Source organism: Perca fluviatilis, chromosome 20 (assembly GCF_010015445.1).
Source record: "Perca fluviatilis chromosome 20, GENO_Pfluv_1.0, whole genome shotgun sequence".
NCBI classification, from domain to species: domain Eukaryota; kingdom Metazoa; phylum Chordata; class Actinopteri; order Perciformes; family Percidae; genus Perca; species Perca fluviatilis.
In genome coordinates this window covers 34,513,776-34,526,275 of record NC_053131.1, presented here as the reverse complement: position 1 = coordinate 34,526,275, position 12,500 = coordinate 34,513,776, and the positions used below count along the sequence as shown (strand labels likewise).

Genomic DNA, 12,500 nt, shown 5'->3' with positions numbered 1-12,500 from the left:
TTATATCTGACTTCCTGCAAGGGGAGACTCCTTAAACCTGCATTATAACTGACTACCAGCAGGGGAGACTCCTTAAACCTGCATTATAACTGACTACCAGCAGGGGAGACACCTTAAACCAGCATTATATCTGACTACCAGCAGGGGGAGACTCCTTAAACCTGCATTATATCTGACTACCAGCAGGGGGAGACACCTTAAACCTGCATTATATCTGACTACCAGCAGGGGAGACACCTTAAACCTGCATTATATCTGACTACCAGCAGGGGGAGACACCTTAAACCTGCATTATATCTGACTACCAGCAGGGGAGACACCTTAAACCTGCATTATATCCGACTACCAGCAGGGGGACTCTAATCCTGTCATTGTATCTAACATACCAGCAGGGGGAGACTCCTTAAACCTGCATTATATCTGACTACCAGCAGGGGGAGACTCCTTAAACCTGCATTATATCTGACTACCAGCAGGGGAGACTCCTTAAACCTGCATTATAACTGACTACCAGCGGGGGAGACTCCTTAAACCTGCATTATATCTGACTACCAGCAGGGGAGACACCTTAAACCTGCATTATATCTGACTACCAGCAGGGGAGACTCCTTAAACCTGCATTATATCTGACTACCAGCAGGGGAGCACCTTAAACCTGCATTATATCTGACTACCAGCAGGGGGAGACTCCTTAAACCTGCATTATATCTGACTACCAGCAGGGGGAGACACCTTAAACCTGCATTATATCTGACTACCAGCAGGGGGAGACACCTTAAACCTGCATTATATCTGACTACCAGCAGGGGGTGACTCCTTAAACCTGCATTATATCTGACTACCTGCAGGGGGAGACTCCTTAAACCTGCATTATATCTGACTACCAGCAGGGGAGACTCCTTAAACCTGCATTATATCTGACTACCAGCGGGGGAGACTCCTTAAACCTGCATTATATCTGACTACCAGCAGGGGGAGACTCCTTAAACCTGCATTATATCTGACTACCAGCAGGGGGAGACACCTTAAACCTGCATTATATCTGACTACCAGCAGGGGGAGACTCCTTAAACCTGCATTATATCTGACTACCAGCAGGGGGAGACACCTTAAACCTGCATTATATCTGACTACCAGCAGGGGGAGACTCCTTAAACCTGCATTATATCTGACTTCCTGCAAGGGGAGACTCCTTAAACCTGCATTATAACTGACTACCAGCAGGGGGAGACTCCTTAAACCTGCATTATAACTGACTACCAGCAGGGGAGACACCTTAAACCTGCATTATATCTGACTACCAGCAGGGGAACTCCTTAAACCTGCATTATATCTGACTACCAGCAGGGGAGACACATTAATGCTTCTGATACCAGTTACGTTTATTGCTTATATCTGACTACCAGCAGGGGAGACACCTTAAACCTGCATTATATCTGACTACCAGCAGGGGAGACACCTAAACCTGCATTATATCTGACTACCAGCAGGGTGACTCCTTAAACCTGCATTATATCTGACTACCAGCAGGGGGAGACTCCTTAAACCTGCATTATATCTGACTACCAGCAGGGGGAGACTCCTTAAACCTGCATTATATCTGACTTCCAGCAGGGAGACTCCTTAAACCTGCATTATATCTGACTACCAGCAGGGGGAGACTCCTTAAACCTGCATTATATCTGACTACCAGCAGGGGGAGACTCCTTAAACCTGCATTATATCTGACTACCAGCAGGGGGAGACTCCTTAAACCTGCATTATATCTGACTACCAGCAGGGGGAGACTCCTTAAACCTGCATTATATCTGACTACCAGCAGGGGGAGACTCCTTAAACCTGCATTATATCTGACTACCAGCAGGGGGAGACTCCTTAAACCTGCATTATATCTGACTACCAGCAGGGGAGACACCTTAAACCTGCATTATATCTGACTACCAGCAGGGGAGACACCTTAAACCTGCATTATATCTGACTACCAGCGGGGGAGACTCCTTAAACCTGCATTATATCTGACTACCAGCAGGGGGAGACACCTTAAACCTGCATTATATCTGACTACCAGCAGGGGGAGACTCCTTAAACCTGCATTATATCTGACTTCCTGCAAGGGGAGACTCCTTAAACCTGCATTATAACTGACTACCAGCAGGGGGAGACTCCTTAAACCTGCATTATAACTGACTACCAGCAGGGGGAGACACCTTAAACCTGCATTATATCTGACTACCAGCAGGGGGAGACTCCTTAAACCTGCATTATATCTGACTACCAGCAGGGGGAGACACCTTAAACCTGCATTATATCTGACTACCAGCAGGGGGAGACTCCTTAAACCTGCATTATATCTGACTACCAGCAGGGGGAGACACCTTAAACCTGCATTATATCTGACTACCAGCAGGGGGAGACACCTTAAACCTGCATTATATCTGACTACCAGCAGGGGGTGACTCCTTAAACCTGCATTATATCTGACTACCTGCAGGGGGAGACTCCTTAAACCTGCATTATATCTGACTACCAGCAGGGGGAGACTCCTTAAACCTGCATTATATCTGACTACCAGCAGGGGGAGACTCCTTAAACCTGCATTATATCTGACTACCTGCAGGGGGAGACTCCTTAAACCTGCATTATATCTGACTACCAGCAGGGGGTGACTCCTTAAACCTGCATTATATCTGACTACCTGCAGGGGGAGACTCCTTAAACCTGCATTATATCTGACTACCAGCGGGGGAGACTCTTTAAACCTGCATTATATCTGACTTTACCTGCAGGGGGGACTCCTTAAACCTGCATTATATCTGACTACCAGCAAGGGGAGACTCCTTAAACCTGCATTATATCTGACTACCAGCAGGGGAGACTCCTTAAACCTGCATTATATCTGACTACCAGCAGGGGAGACTCCTTAAACCTGGATTATATCTGACTACCAGCAGGGGGAGACACCTTAAACCTGCATTATATCTGACTACCAACAGGGGGAGACTCCTTAAACCTGCATTATATCTGACTACCAGCAGGGGGAGACACCTTAAACCTGCATTATATCTGACTACCAGCAGGGGGAGACTCCTTAAACCTGCATTATATCTGACTACCTGCAGGGGGAGACTCCTTAAACCTGCATTATATCTGACTACCAGCAGGGTGAGCACCTTAAACCTGCATTATATCTGACTACCAGCAGGGGGAGACTCCTTAAACCTGCATTATATCTGACTACCTGCAGGGGGAGACTCCTTAAACCTGCATTATATCTGACTACCAGCAGGGGGAGACTCCTTAAACCTGCATTATATCTGACTACCAGCAGGGGGAGACTCCTTAAACCTGAATTATATCGGATTACTTAAACTGACCTTTAATGTGAACTGTTCCAGTCCTAGAGACAGAGATTCCTCTGGTGTTCTTCGCTTCACAGTAAAACTTCATACTGCTGTTCACTGCAGATAGACAGACAGACAGACAGAGAGACAGGCAGGCAGACAGACAGACAGACAGACAGACAGAGAAAGATTTGGTTTTATTGGTTTTGCACCCTGTGTTGTATGTTAAGAACAGAAGTCTGAATATTTAGTGCGAGGAGTCTGACCTGCGACGGTGATGACGGAGGGCGAGGGCTGTGGCGCGCCCTGCGGGACGCCCCCCAGGTACCACAGCACCTCCACGGGCTCGGGGGGGCCCAGCGCGCCGCACGTCAGGTTGAACGGAGCGCCGGGGACCGTCGCCACGTCCTGCGGCTCGCGCACGAAGTGAGGGACGCCTGAAAAAGACGGGAAGCAGAGGGGCATGATGGGAAATCTGCTGGAGGAAAGAGATGTGTCACTCTGTATGTGTCTGTGTGTGGTATGTGTCTCTGTGTGTGTCTGTCTGTGTGTGTGTGTCTGTCTGTGTGTGTGTGTGTGTGTGTGTGTCTGTGTGTGTGTGGTATGTGTCTGTGTCTCTGTATGTGCGTATGTGTGTGTGTCTCTGTATGTGTGTGTGTGTGTCTCTCTGTATGTGTGTGTCTGTGTGTGTGGTATGTGTCTGTGTCTGTGTATGTGCGTATGTGTCTGTATGTGTGTGTGTGTATGTGTAACAAAAAAAGCAGTAAAATGTAAAAGAAAAACACCAACGTGGTGCGTTCAGGGTCCTCACCTTCCACAGTGATCCAGGCTCGTTCGGAGGAGAAAGTCTGGCCGTTAAACTCGACTTCACACCAGTACTGACCGGCATCCTGCTGCTGCACCGACTTCACACTGGAGACAAAACACACACACACACACACACACACACACACACACACACACACACACACACACACACACACACACAGTTACAAGCTTTCGCCTCACAAACTTCTGGTACTTCTGTCTTTTTCAACCTGGACCCTATATTTCCACCAGACTCCATGTAAATAATCAGGACTTTTATCATCGTAAAACACACTTCATTCAAAGTGGACAGAAACTAAATAAAACTATCAAAAGCCGTCTTGGTTCATCTTTCCACTGTTCCAACAATCACCACTCTGGTTTGGTCGAAATAAACCCTTAATTCACCCATTTACATGTGGAGATATGCTGGCTCTATACACGCTAAAAGTCCTGATTATTTACATGGAGTCTGGTGGAGATATGCTGGCTCTATACACGCAAAAAGTCCTGATTATTTACATGGAGTCTGGTGGAGATATGCTGGCTCTATACACGCTAAAAGTCCTGATTATTTACATGGAGTCTGGTGGAGATATGCTGGCTCTATACACGCTAAAAGTCCTGATTATTTACATGGAGTCTGGTGGAGATATGCTGGCTCTATACACGCTAAAAGTCCTGATTATTTACATGGAGTCTGGTGGAGATATGCTGGCTCTATACACGCTAAAAGTCCTGATTATTTACATGGAGTCTGGACATATTTCTTTTCCTCTGAACTTCACTTCTTTCCCTTTCCATCCAGGAATCTGAGCGTTAAGCCGATTAAAATATGTCGCGGCTCAGCGAGCCAGACAGATCTGAGGTCAGTTTCTCAGGCAACACTCAGGCCGTTTGAGCAAAGACGTCAAAGCTGATTTCAGTTTTCCCAGAAGCCCCTGGGAGCGGCTGGGTCCCTCGTGGTCCACTGATCTCAGCGTTGGTCTCACTGACTACGATCACATGAATATTACAGCAGAAGACATGATGTATGTCTGTGTGTGTGTCTGTCTGTGTCTGTCTGTGTGTGTGTGTGTGTGTGTGTGTGCATGTGTGTGTCTCTGTCTGTTTCTCTGTGTCTGTGTGTGTGTGTGTGTCTCTCTGTGTGTGTGTGTCTGTCTCGGTGTCTGTGTCTGTGTGTGTGTGTCTCTGTGAGCGTTGTCAGTGTGTGTGTCTCTGTCTGTGTGTGTGTGTGTCTCTGTGAGCGTTGTCTGTGTGTGTGTGTGTGTGTGTGTGTGTATCGTACCAGGATGTAACGTTACTCTAATGAGCAGAGGATCTCGCTTGTTCTTTGGCTTATCTGCTGAAAACACTTCACTGGATAAAACACAGCAGTTAAGATAACGTTACATGTGTTGTGGAACAGAGCTAAGCTAGCTAGCTATCGAGCAAACCAAGCATCAAGCTAGGTGAGGTAGCTAGTGTGAGACGGGAGATGTAGTCCACTGGGAGATGTAGTTCACTGAGCGGTTTCACACAAAACTAAGTGGTCATATGACAAACCTACGGCTAACTGAGACTTTCTTCGGTTGAAAAATCATCTTTTAAATTGACGAACATCATATTTGTAATCCATGGCTCGATTCAAACTGGATCAAAAAATAATTTGCTTCTCCCCGTTCACTACCGTTCATATTTTTTCTGACTTAAGGTCCCATGAGGTCCACCGGAAGGGGCGGGACTTCGGCTCTCTATATGATGATGAACCTGTGGTACGTCTCCCAGTGTGATATTGATAGATGATTGATTGATATATGATGATGAACCTGTGGTAGGTCTCCCAGTGTGATATTGATAGATTATTGACTGATATATGATGATGAACCTGTGGTAGTTCTCCCAGTGTGATATTGATAGATTATTGACTGATATATGATGATGAACCTGTGGTAGTTCTCCCAGTGTGATATTGATAGATGATTGATTGATATATGATGATGAACCTGTGGTAGGTCTCCCAGTGTGATATTGATAGATTATTGACTGATATATGATGATGAACCTGTGGTAGTTCTCCCAGTGTGATATTGATAGATTATTGACTGATATATGATGATGAACCTGTGGTAGGTCTCCCAGTGTGATATTGATAGATGATTGATTGATATATGATGATGAACCTGTGGTAGGTCTCCCAGTGTGATATTGATAGATTATTGATTGATATATGATGATGAACCTGTGGTAGTTCTCCCAGTGTGATATTGATAGATGATTGATTGATATATGATGATGAACCTGTGGTAGTTCTCCCAGTGTGATATTGATAGATGATTGATTGATATATGATGATGAACCTGTGGTAGGTCTCCCAGTGCTGCTCTCCCAGAGTGATGAACATCTGGTCCGTGCTGTAGAGCTTCTCTCCGTCCTTCATCCACACGATGTCGGGCTCCGGCAGGCCCTGCACGGCACAGCCCAGCCGCGCGGCGTTCCCCTGAGACAGCGTCTGATTGGCCGGATGCTTGGTGAACACGCCTACAGGATGGAGGGAGAAAGGAAGAGGAGTCAGAGACACACGGGCACATCCTGGTTCCTCAGCTGAGATCTGCACAGACAACGTACTGACCTGCAGTGTTTACACTGAGGTGTGTGTGTGTGTGTGTGTCTGTGTGTGTGTGTGTGTCTGTGTGTGCGTCTCTGTGTGTGTGTGTGTGCGTGCGTCTCTGTGTCTGTGTCTCTGTGTGCGTGTGTGTCTCTGTGTGTGTGTGTCTGTGTTTGTGTGTGTGCGTCTCTGCGTGTGTGTGTGTGTCTGTGTGCGTCTCTGCGTGTGTGGGTGTGTGTCTCTGCGTGTATGTGTGCATGTGTGTGTGTGTGCGTGTGTCTCTGCGTGTCTGTGTGTGTATGTGTGCGTGCGTGTGTGTGTATGTGTGTATATGTGTGCGTGTGTATGTGTGTGTGTGTCTCTGAGTGTCTGTGTGTGTATGTGTGCGTGTGTGTGTGTGTGTGTGTGTGTCTCTGCGTGTCTGTGTGTGTATGTGTGCGTGTGTGTGTCTGTGCGTGTGTGTGTCTCTGCGTGTCTGTGTGTGTGTATGTGTGTGTGTGTGTGTATGTGTGCGCGTGTGTGTGTGTGTATGTGTGTGTCTCGTGTCTGTGTGTGTATGTGTGCGTGTGTGTGTGTGTGCGTGTGTCTCTGCGTGTCGTGTGTGTGTATGTGTCGTGCGTGTTGTGTATGTGTGTGTATATGTGCGTGTGTATGTGTGTGTGTCTCTGAGTGTCTGTGTGTGTATGTGCGCGTGTGTGTGTGTGTATGTGTGTGTCTCTGCGTGTCTGTGTGTGTATGTGTGCGTGTGTGTGTCTGTGCGTGTGTGTCTCTGCGTGTCTGTGTGTGTATGTGTGCGTGCGTGTGTGTGTGTGCGCGTGTCTGTGGTGTGTGTCTCTGCGTGTCTGTGTGTGTATGTGTGCGTGCGTGCGTGTGTGTATGTGTGTGTATGTGTGTATATGTGTGCGTGTGTGTATGTGTGTATATGTGTGCGTGTGTGTGTGTGTGTGTCTGTATGTGTGCGTGTGCGTGTCTGTGTGTGTGCGTGTCTGTGTGTGTGTCTGTTTACGTGCTTGTCTTCAGTCTTTGTTGGTACATTTGCAGCATCTCTGTCATCTAACCCTCCTGTTAAAAATTAAAAAGTTTCTACAAATACCTAACCAAATTGTCAAAGAAACTAACGTGGATGGTTCCCTACAACTCTATTGACAAGTTAAATAAATGATCAGTTCACTACTTTCATCGAATTTGGGCGTTTTATTTAATTTTATAGCATTTGAAAAAACAAAAAATTACAAAAGAATTTTGAAACAAAAGTGACAAAAATGTCGGAAAAAATAAATGAAAAAAATATATAAAAAAAATCGAATTGCTGAAAAACTGATTGCTGAAAAGAAATCTACAAAAACGTCAAACAGTGACGAAAACCCTCCTTTTCCACATATTTAAACCCACTTTAAAACGTCCTGAGGGCCCTGAACGCATCTCACCGACTCATTGTGTCAGTTGTTGTTGTTTACTTCTGCAGATCACTTAGACGGGTCAGAGCGCCAAAACCCTCCCCCCAGAGCCAGCCGGACACACACACACACACACACACACACACACACACACACACACACACCCACACACACACACACGCACACACACACACATACACACACACACACATACACACACACACACTTTGGTTAGCCAGAAATCGAATCCATTCATCCAAAAAATAATCCACACATTCATTCATGATCAAATCGGTAGTTGCAGCCATAGACAGCGGTATAATATATATATATATATATATATATATATATATATATAAATAAAAACAAACACACACACAGGCCAAAAGTTTGGACACCTTCTCATTCAATGTGTTTCCTTTTTATTTTCATAACTATTTACATTGTAGATTCTCACTGAAGGCATCAAAACTATGAATGAACACATATGGAATTATGTACTTAACAAAAAAGTGTGAAATAACTGAAAACATGTCTTATATTTTAGATTCTTCAAAGTAGTCTATAAAAGAGACTTCAGATACAGTATTAGGGGACCCCTAAGGCCTATATAAAAGAGACTTCAGATACAGTATTAAGGACCACTAAGGTCTATATAAAAGAGACTTCAGATACAGTATTAAGGACCACTAAGGTCTATATAAAAGAGACTTCAGATACAGTATTAAGGACCACTAAGGTCTATATAAAAGAGACTTCAGATACAGTATTAAGGACCACTAAGGTCTACAGTGCCTTGCGAAAGTATTCGGCCCCCTTGAACGTTTCGACCTTTTGCCACATTTCAGGCCTCAAACATAAAGATATAAAACTGTAATTTTTTGTGAAGAATCAACAACAAGTGGGTCCCAATTATGAAGTGGAACGAAATTCATTGGCTATTTCAAACTTTTTTAACAAATAAAAAACTGAAAAAGTGGGCGTGCAAAATTATTACAGGCCTACAGGCCTGCAGGGGAATGGACACAGCACGCCATCACACAACAGTGGAGCTAATACTCCTCTCACCTCCAGTAAGGATGTTCACTAACTCATAAACCATCAACGGTCCAGCACTGCAGTAGTACCTCGGATACCGGTGTGTGTGTGTGTGTGTGTGTGTGTGTGTGTGAGACTGTGTGTGAGACTGTGTGTGTGTGTGTCTGACTGTGTGTGTGTCTGTGTGTGTGTGTGTCTGACTGTGTGTGTGTCTGTGCGTGTGACTGTGTGTGTGTGTGTCTGACTGTGTGTGTGTCTGTGTGTGTGTGTGTCTGTGTGTGTGTGTGTCTGTGTGTGTGTGTGTCTGTGTGTGTGTGTGTCTGTGAGTGTCTGTGTGCGTGTGACTGTGTGTGTGTGTGTCTGTGTGAGACTGTGTGTGTGTGTGTGTGTGTGTCTGACTGTGTGTGTGTCTGTTTGTATCTGTGTGTGTGTGTGTCTGTGTGAGACTGTGTGTGTATGTGTGTGTGTGTCTGACTGTGTGTGTCTGTTTGTATCTGCGTGTGTGTGTGTGTGTCTGACTGTGTGTTTGTCTGTGTGTGTTGTGTGTGTGTGTGTGTGTGTGTGTGTGTGTGTGTGTGTGTGAACAGCTGCACACAAACACACTGAGCGTCTCACAGCTTCATCACACAGGCTGTTTGTCGTCTTAATTAATAGATTTTCAAAGTTTTAATACTTTTCCATCTTTGTTTTGATCCTTTCAGGATGTCACGTGACCTTTGACCTCTGTCACAGTATTGGTATCGATACCCAGCCCTACCCACAATGCAACTCAACCGCTGACACTTCTGACGTGTGTTATGGTTATTCAAGATTACAGAGATGAATGGATGAGTCAACTTTCACATTAATCTCAAACTATTCTAATAATCCAATAATCCGTCTGAGTCATAGTTTCTGATAAATCAGGTGAACTTGTGTGATGTCAGCGTGTTAAATGTGAATATGTTCTAGTTTCTTCTCTCCTCTGCGACACACAGCTGTAAGTATTTTAATGTGTTGCAGCTGTGAGCAGCTTCTTCATTTCCTTTGTGCAGTGCATTGTGGGAAAGTGGCGTCCGTCAACAGCGCAGTCAGAAATTAGAGGTTTTAGTCTGAATCAACTGAGACAGACAGCTCACTGAACTGCAGCTGTTCAGTGAGCTGTGTGTCTATGTGTGTGTGTGTGTGTGTGTGTCTCTGTGTGTGTGTCTGTCTGTGTTTGTGTGACTGAGAGACTGTGTCTGTGTGTGAGTGTGTGTGTGTGTGACTGTCTGCGTGTGAGTGTGTGTGTATGTATGTGTGTGTGTGAGAGACTGTGTGTGTGTGTGTGTGTGTGTGTGTGTGTGTGTGTGTGTGTGTGTGTGTGTGTGTGAGAGACTGTGTGTGTGTGTGTGTGTGTGTGTGTTGAGACTGTGTGTGTGTGTGTGTGTGTGTGTGTGTGTGTGTGTGTGTGTGTGTGTGTGTGTGTGTGTGTGTGTGTGTGTGTGAGACTGTGAGTGTGTGTGTGTGAGTGTGTGTGTATGTATGTGTGTGTGTGAGAGACTGTGTCTGTGTGTGTGTGTGTGTGTGTGTGTGTGAGAGAGACTGTGTGTGTGTGTGTGTGTTTTGTGCTGTGTGTGTGTGTGTGTGTGTGTGTGTGTGTGTGTGTGTGTGTGTGTGTGTGTGTGTGTGTGTGTGTGTGTGTGTGTGTGAACAGCTGCACACAAACACACTGAGCGTCTCACAGCTTCATCACACTGGCTGTTTGTTGTCTTAATGAATAGATTTTCAAAGTTTTTTTAAACAGTTTTCATATTTTTCCATCTTTGTTTTTATCCTTTAAGAATGTCACGTGACCTTTGACCTCTGACTTGCAGGTGGTTTTTAATATTGCTGATCCAGAGTCAGAACTTAATAAAAGTCTGTTTTCACACGAATGAGAAAAGTTTAAAATGTCACTAAGGTGTAGAGAGAAAGTTTGCAGATCCGTTTACTATTTTAACACTCAATTGTGTGTGTTTGTGTGTGTGTGTGCGCATCATTGTATTTTCATTGATGCATTATTTACTAAATTTTTGCTTAAGCTTAAAGTTTGGTGCTCTGAAAGGTGGCAATAATGTTTGTTAACAAGGTTGTGATAATCAGTTTGACAGCATAATTAGTAGGATAATAGAGCTGTTAGCGTTAGGCTCACATTCCCAGTTACAGTGAACCTGCACTTTGTCCTGTGAGAGCTGTTCAACTGTGCGGGGAGAGTCCTCTCGCCAAACTTCATTCGGAAATAGCGAAAATTAATATAATTTTTCTTTTTAGCTTGTTTTAATAAAATGACAGTCATATCTTGGACTTGTTTAATTTCACATGAGTTTCCTGGTTAAATCGGCAAACATACAACGAGCTTATTACAGAGAGATTGTTAGGTTTTTACTGATTCATGCTGCTCACAAACAGCCCTGTGCGGTACACTTCGACGGGCGGAGGCAGCGGGCGAAATGTTACAAAAATTGCCAATTACTTTAGATAAACTGCAGTTTGGTATGTTGGGTGTATGCCGAGTGGACAACAGTTTTGCTACGATGTATATAAGTTCTTTAGATAAGTTTTATCTTACGTGAATATTTCCCGAAACGTTACAAACCTTTAAAACACCAATATTTCCAATGGAGTTTGGCTTAGTGAACTTAACTTGATACAAAATGAAAAAAGTATCCTCTTTCCCGCACATTCAACCACAGTTTAGAGATAAATGTAACCAAACTACGAACACAAAAACACGGATTTATCTTTGAGTTATAGCTCTATAAATCACTGTAGTCAGCTAATTGACACTCACCGTTCCCACAGGTCGCTTCATGGATCCGCAGTAAAAACAGTAGAATCCACAGAATGGGCTTCATCTTGTCATTTCTGTTGTGGGTCTTTCTAAACTGTCGCTTACATCAACTGGGTCAGTTCGGCTCGATTCGGCTAGGCTCGGTCTCCCGAATCCTTCATTGAAGTCTCATTTCCAGCTGGACAAACAGGATTTGCACCCGGAGAAAAGTGCGAGTTCGGACGATAAAACGCTAAATTCATGGAGGAGGATTCGTTTCAGCGGAGCGACCGAAAAACTAACTTTTTAAAGTGAAGTTTCTGGTTTACTGAAGGAGCTAAAACCGCAGAAAGTTAATCAGACGTTAGTTGCTAAACCGCAAAAACTTTCACACAAACACACCCCGATGATGCTGTAGGCTATGCGGCTGAGAGAGAAACGACGACACCGGAAATGATGCCTTCAAAATAAAATAAAAGCATAGTTGTTATAAACAAAACAAAAAATTTACACACATTTTGTATTTAATTTGTGTTTTCTAATACTTTATTATGGAAGCC

The 12,500-nt window shown here is 44.6% G+C and overlaps 1 protein-coding gene across 1 annotated transcript in view; it reads right to left on the bottom strand.

The window, feature by feature from the left end:
• tyro3 (TYRO3 protein tyrosine kinase) overlaps positions 1 to 12,377 on the bottom strand; it is a 36,622-nt gene extending 24,245 nt beyond the window's left edge. Inside the window, 5 exon segments of the mRNA XM_039786945.1 lie at positions 3,375 to 3,458; positions 3,608 to 3,778; positions 4,153 to 4,253; positions 6,488 to 6,668; positions 11,962 to 12,377. Of these exon segments, the coding sequence (XP_039642879.1) occupies positions 3,375 to 3,458; positions 3,608 to 3,778; positions 4,153 to 4,253; positions 6,488 to 6,668; positions 11,962 to 12,025 (601 nt within the window). The 5' untranslated portion in view covers positions 12,026 to 12,377.
• Positions 12,378 to 12,500: the final 123 nt, after the last annotated feature.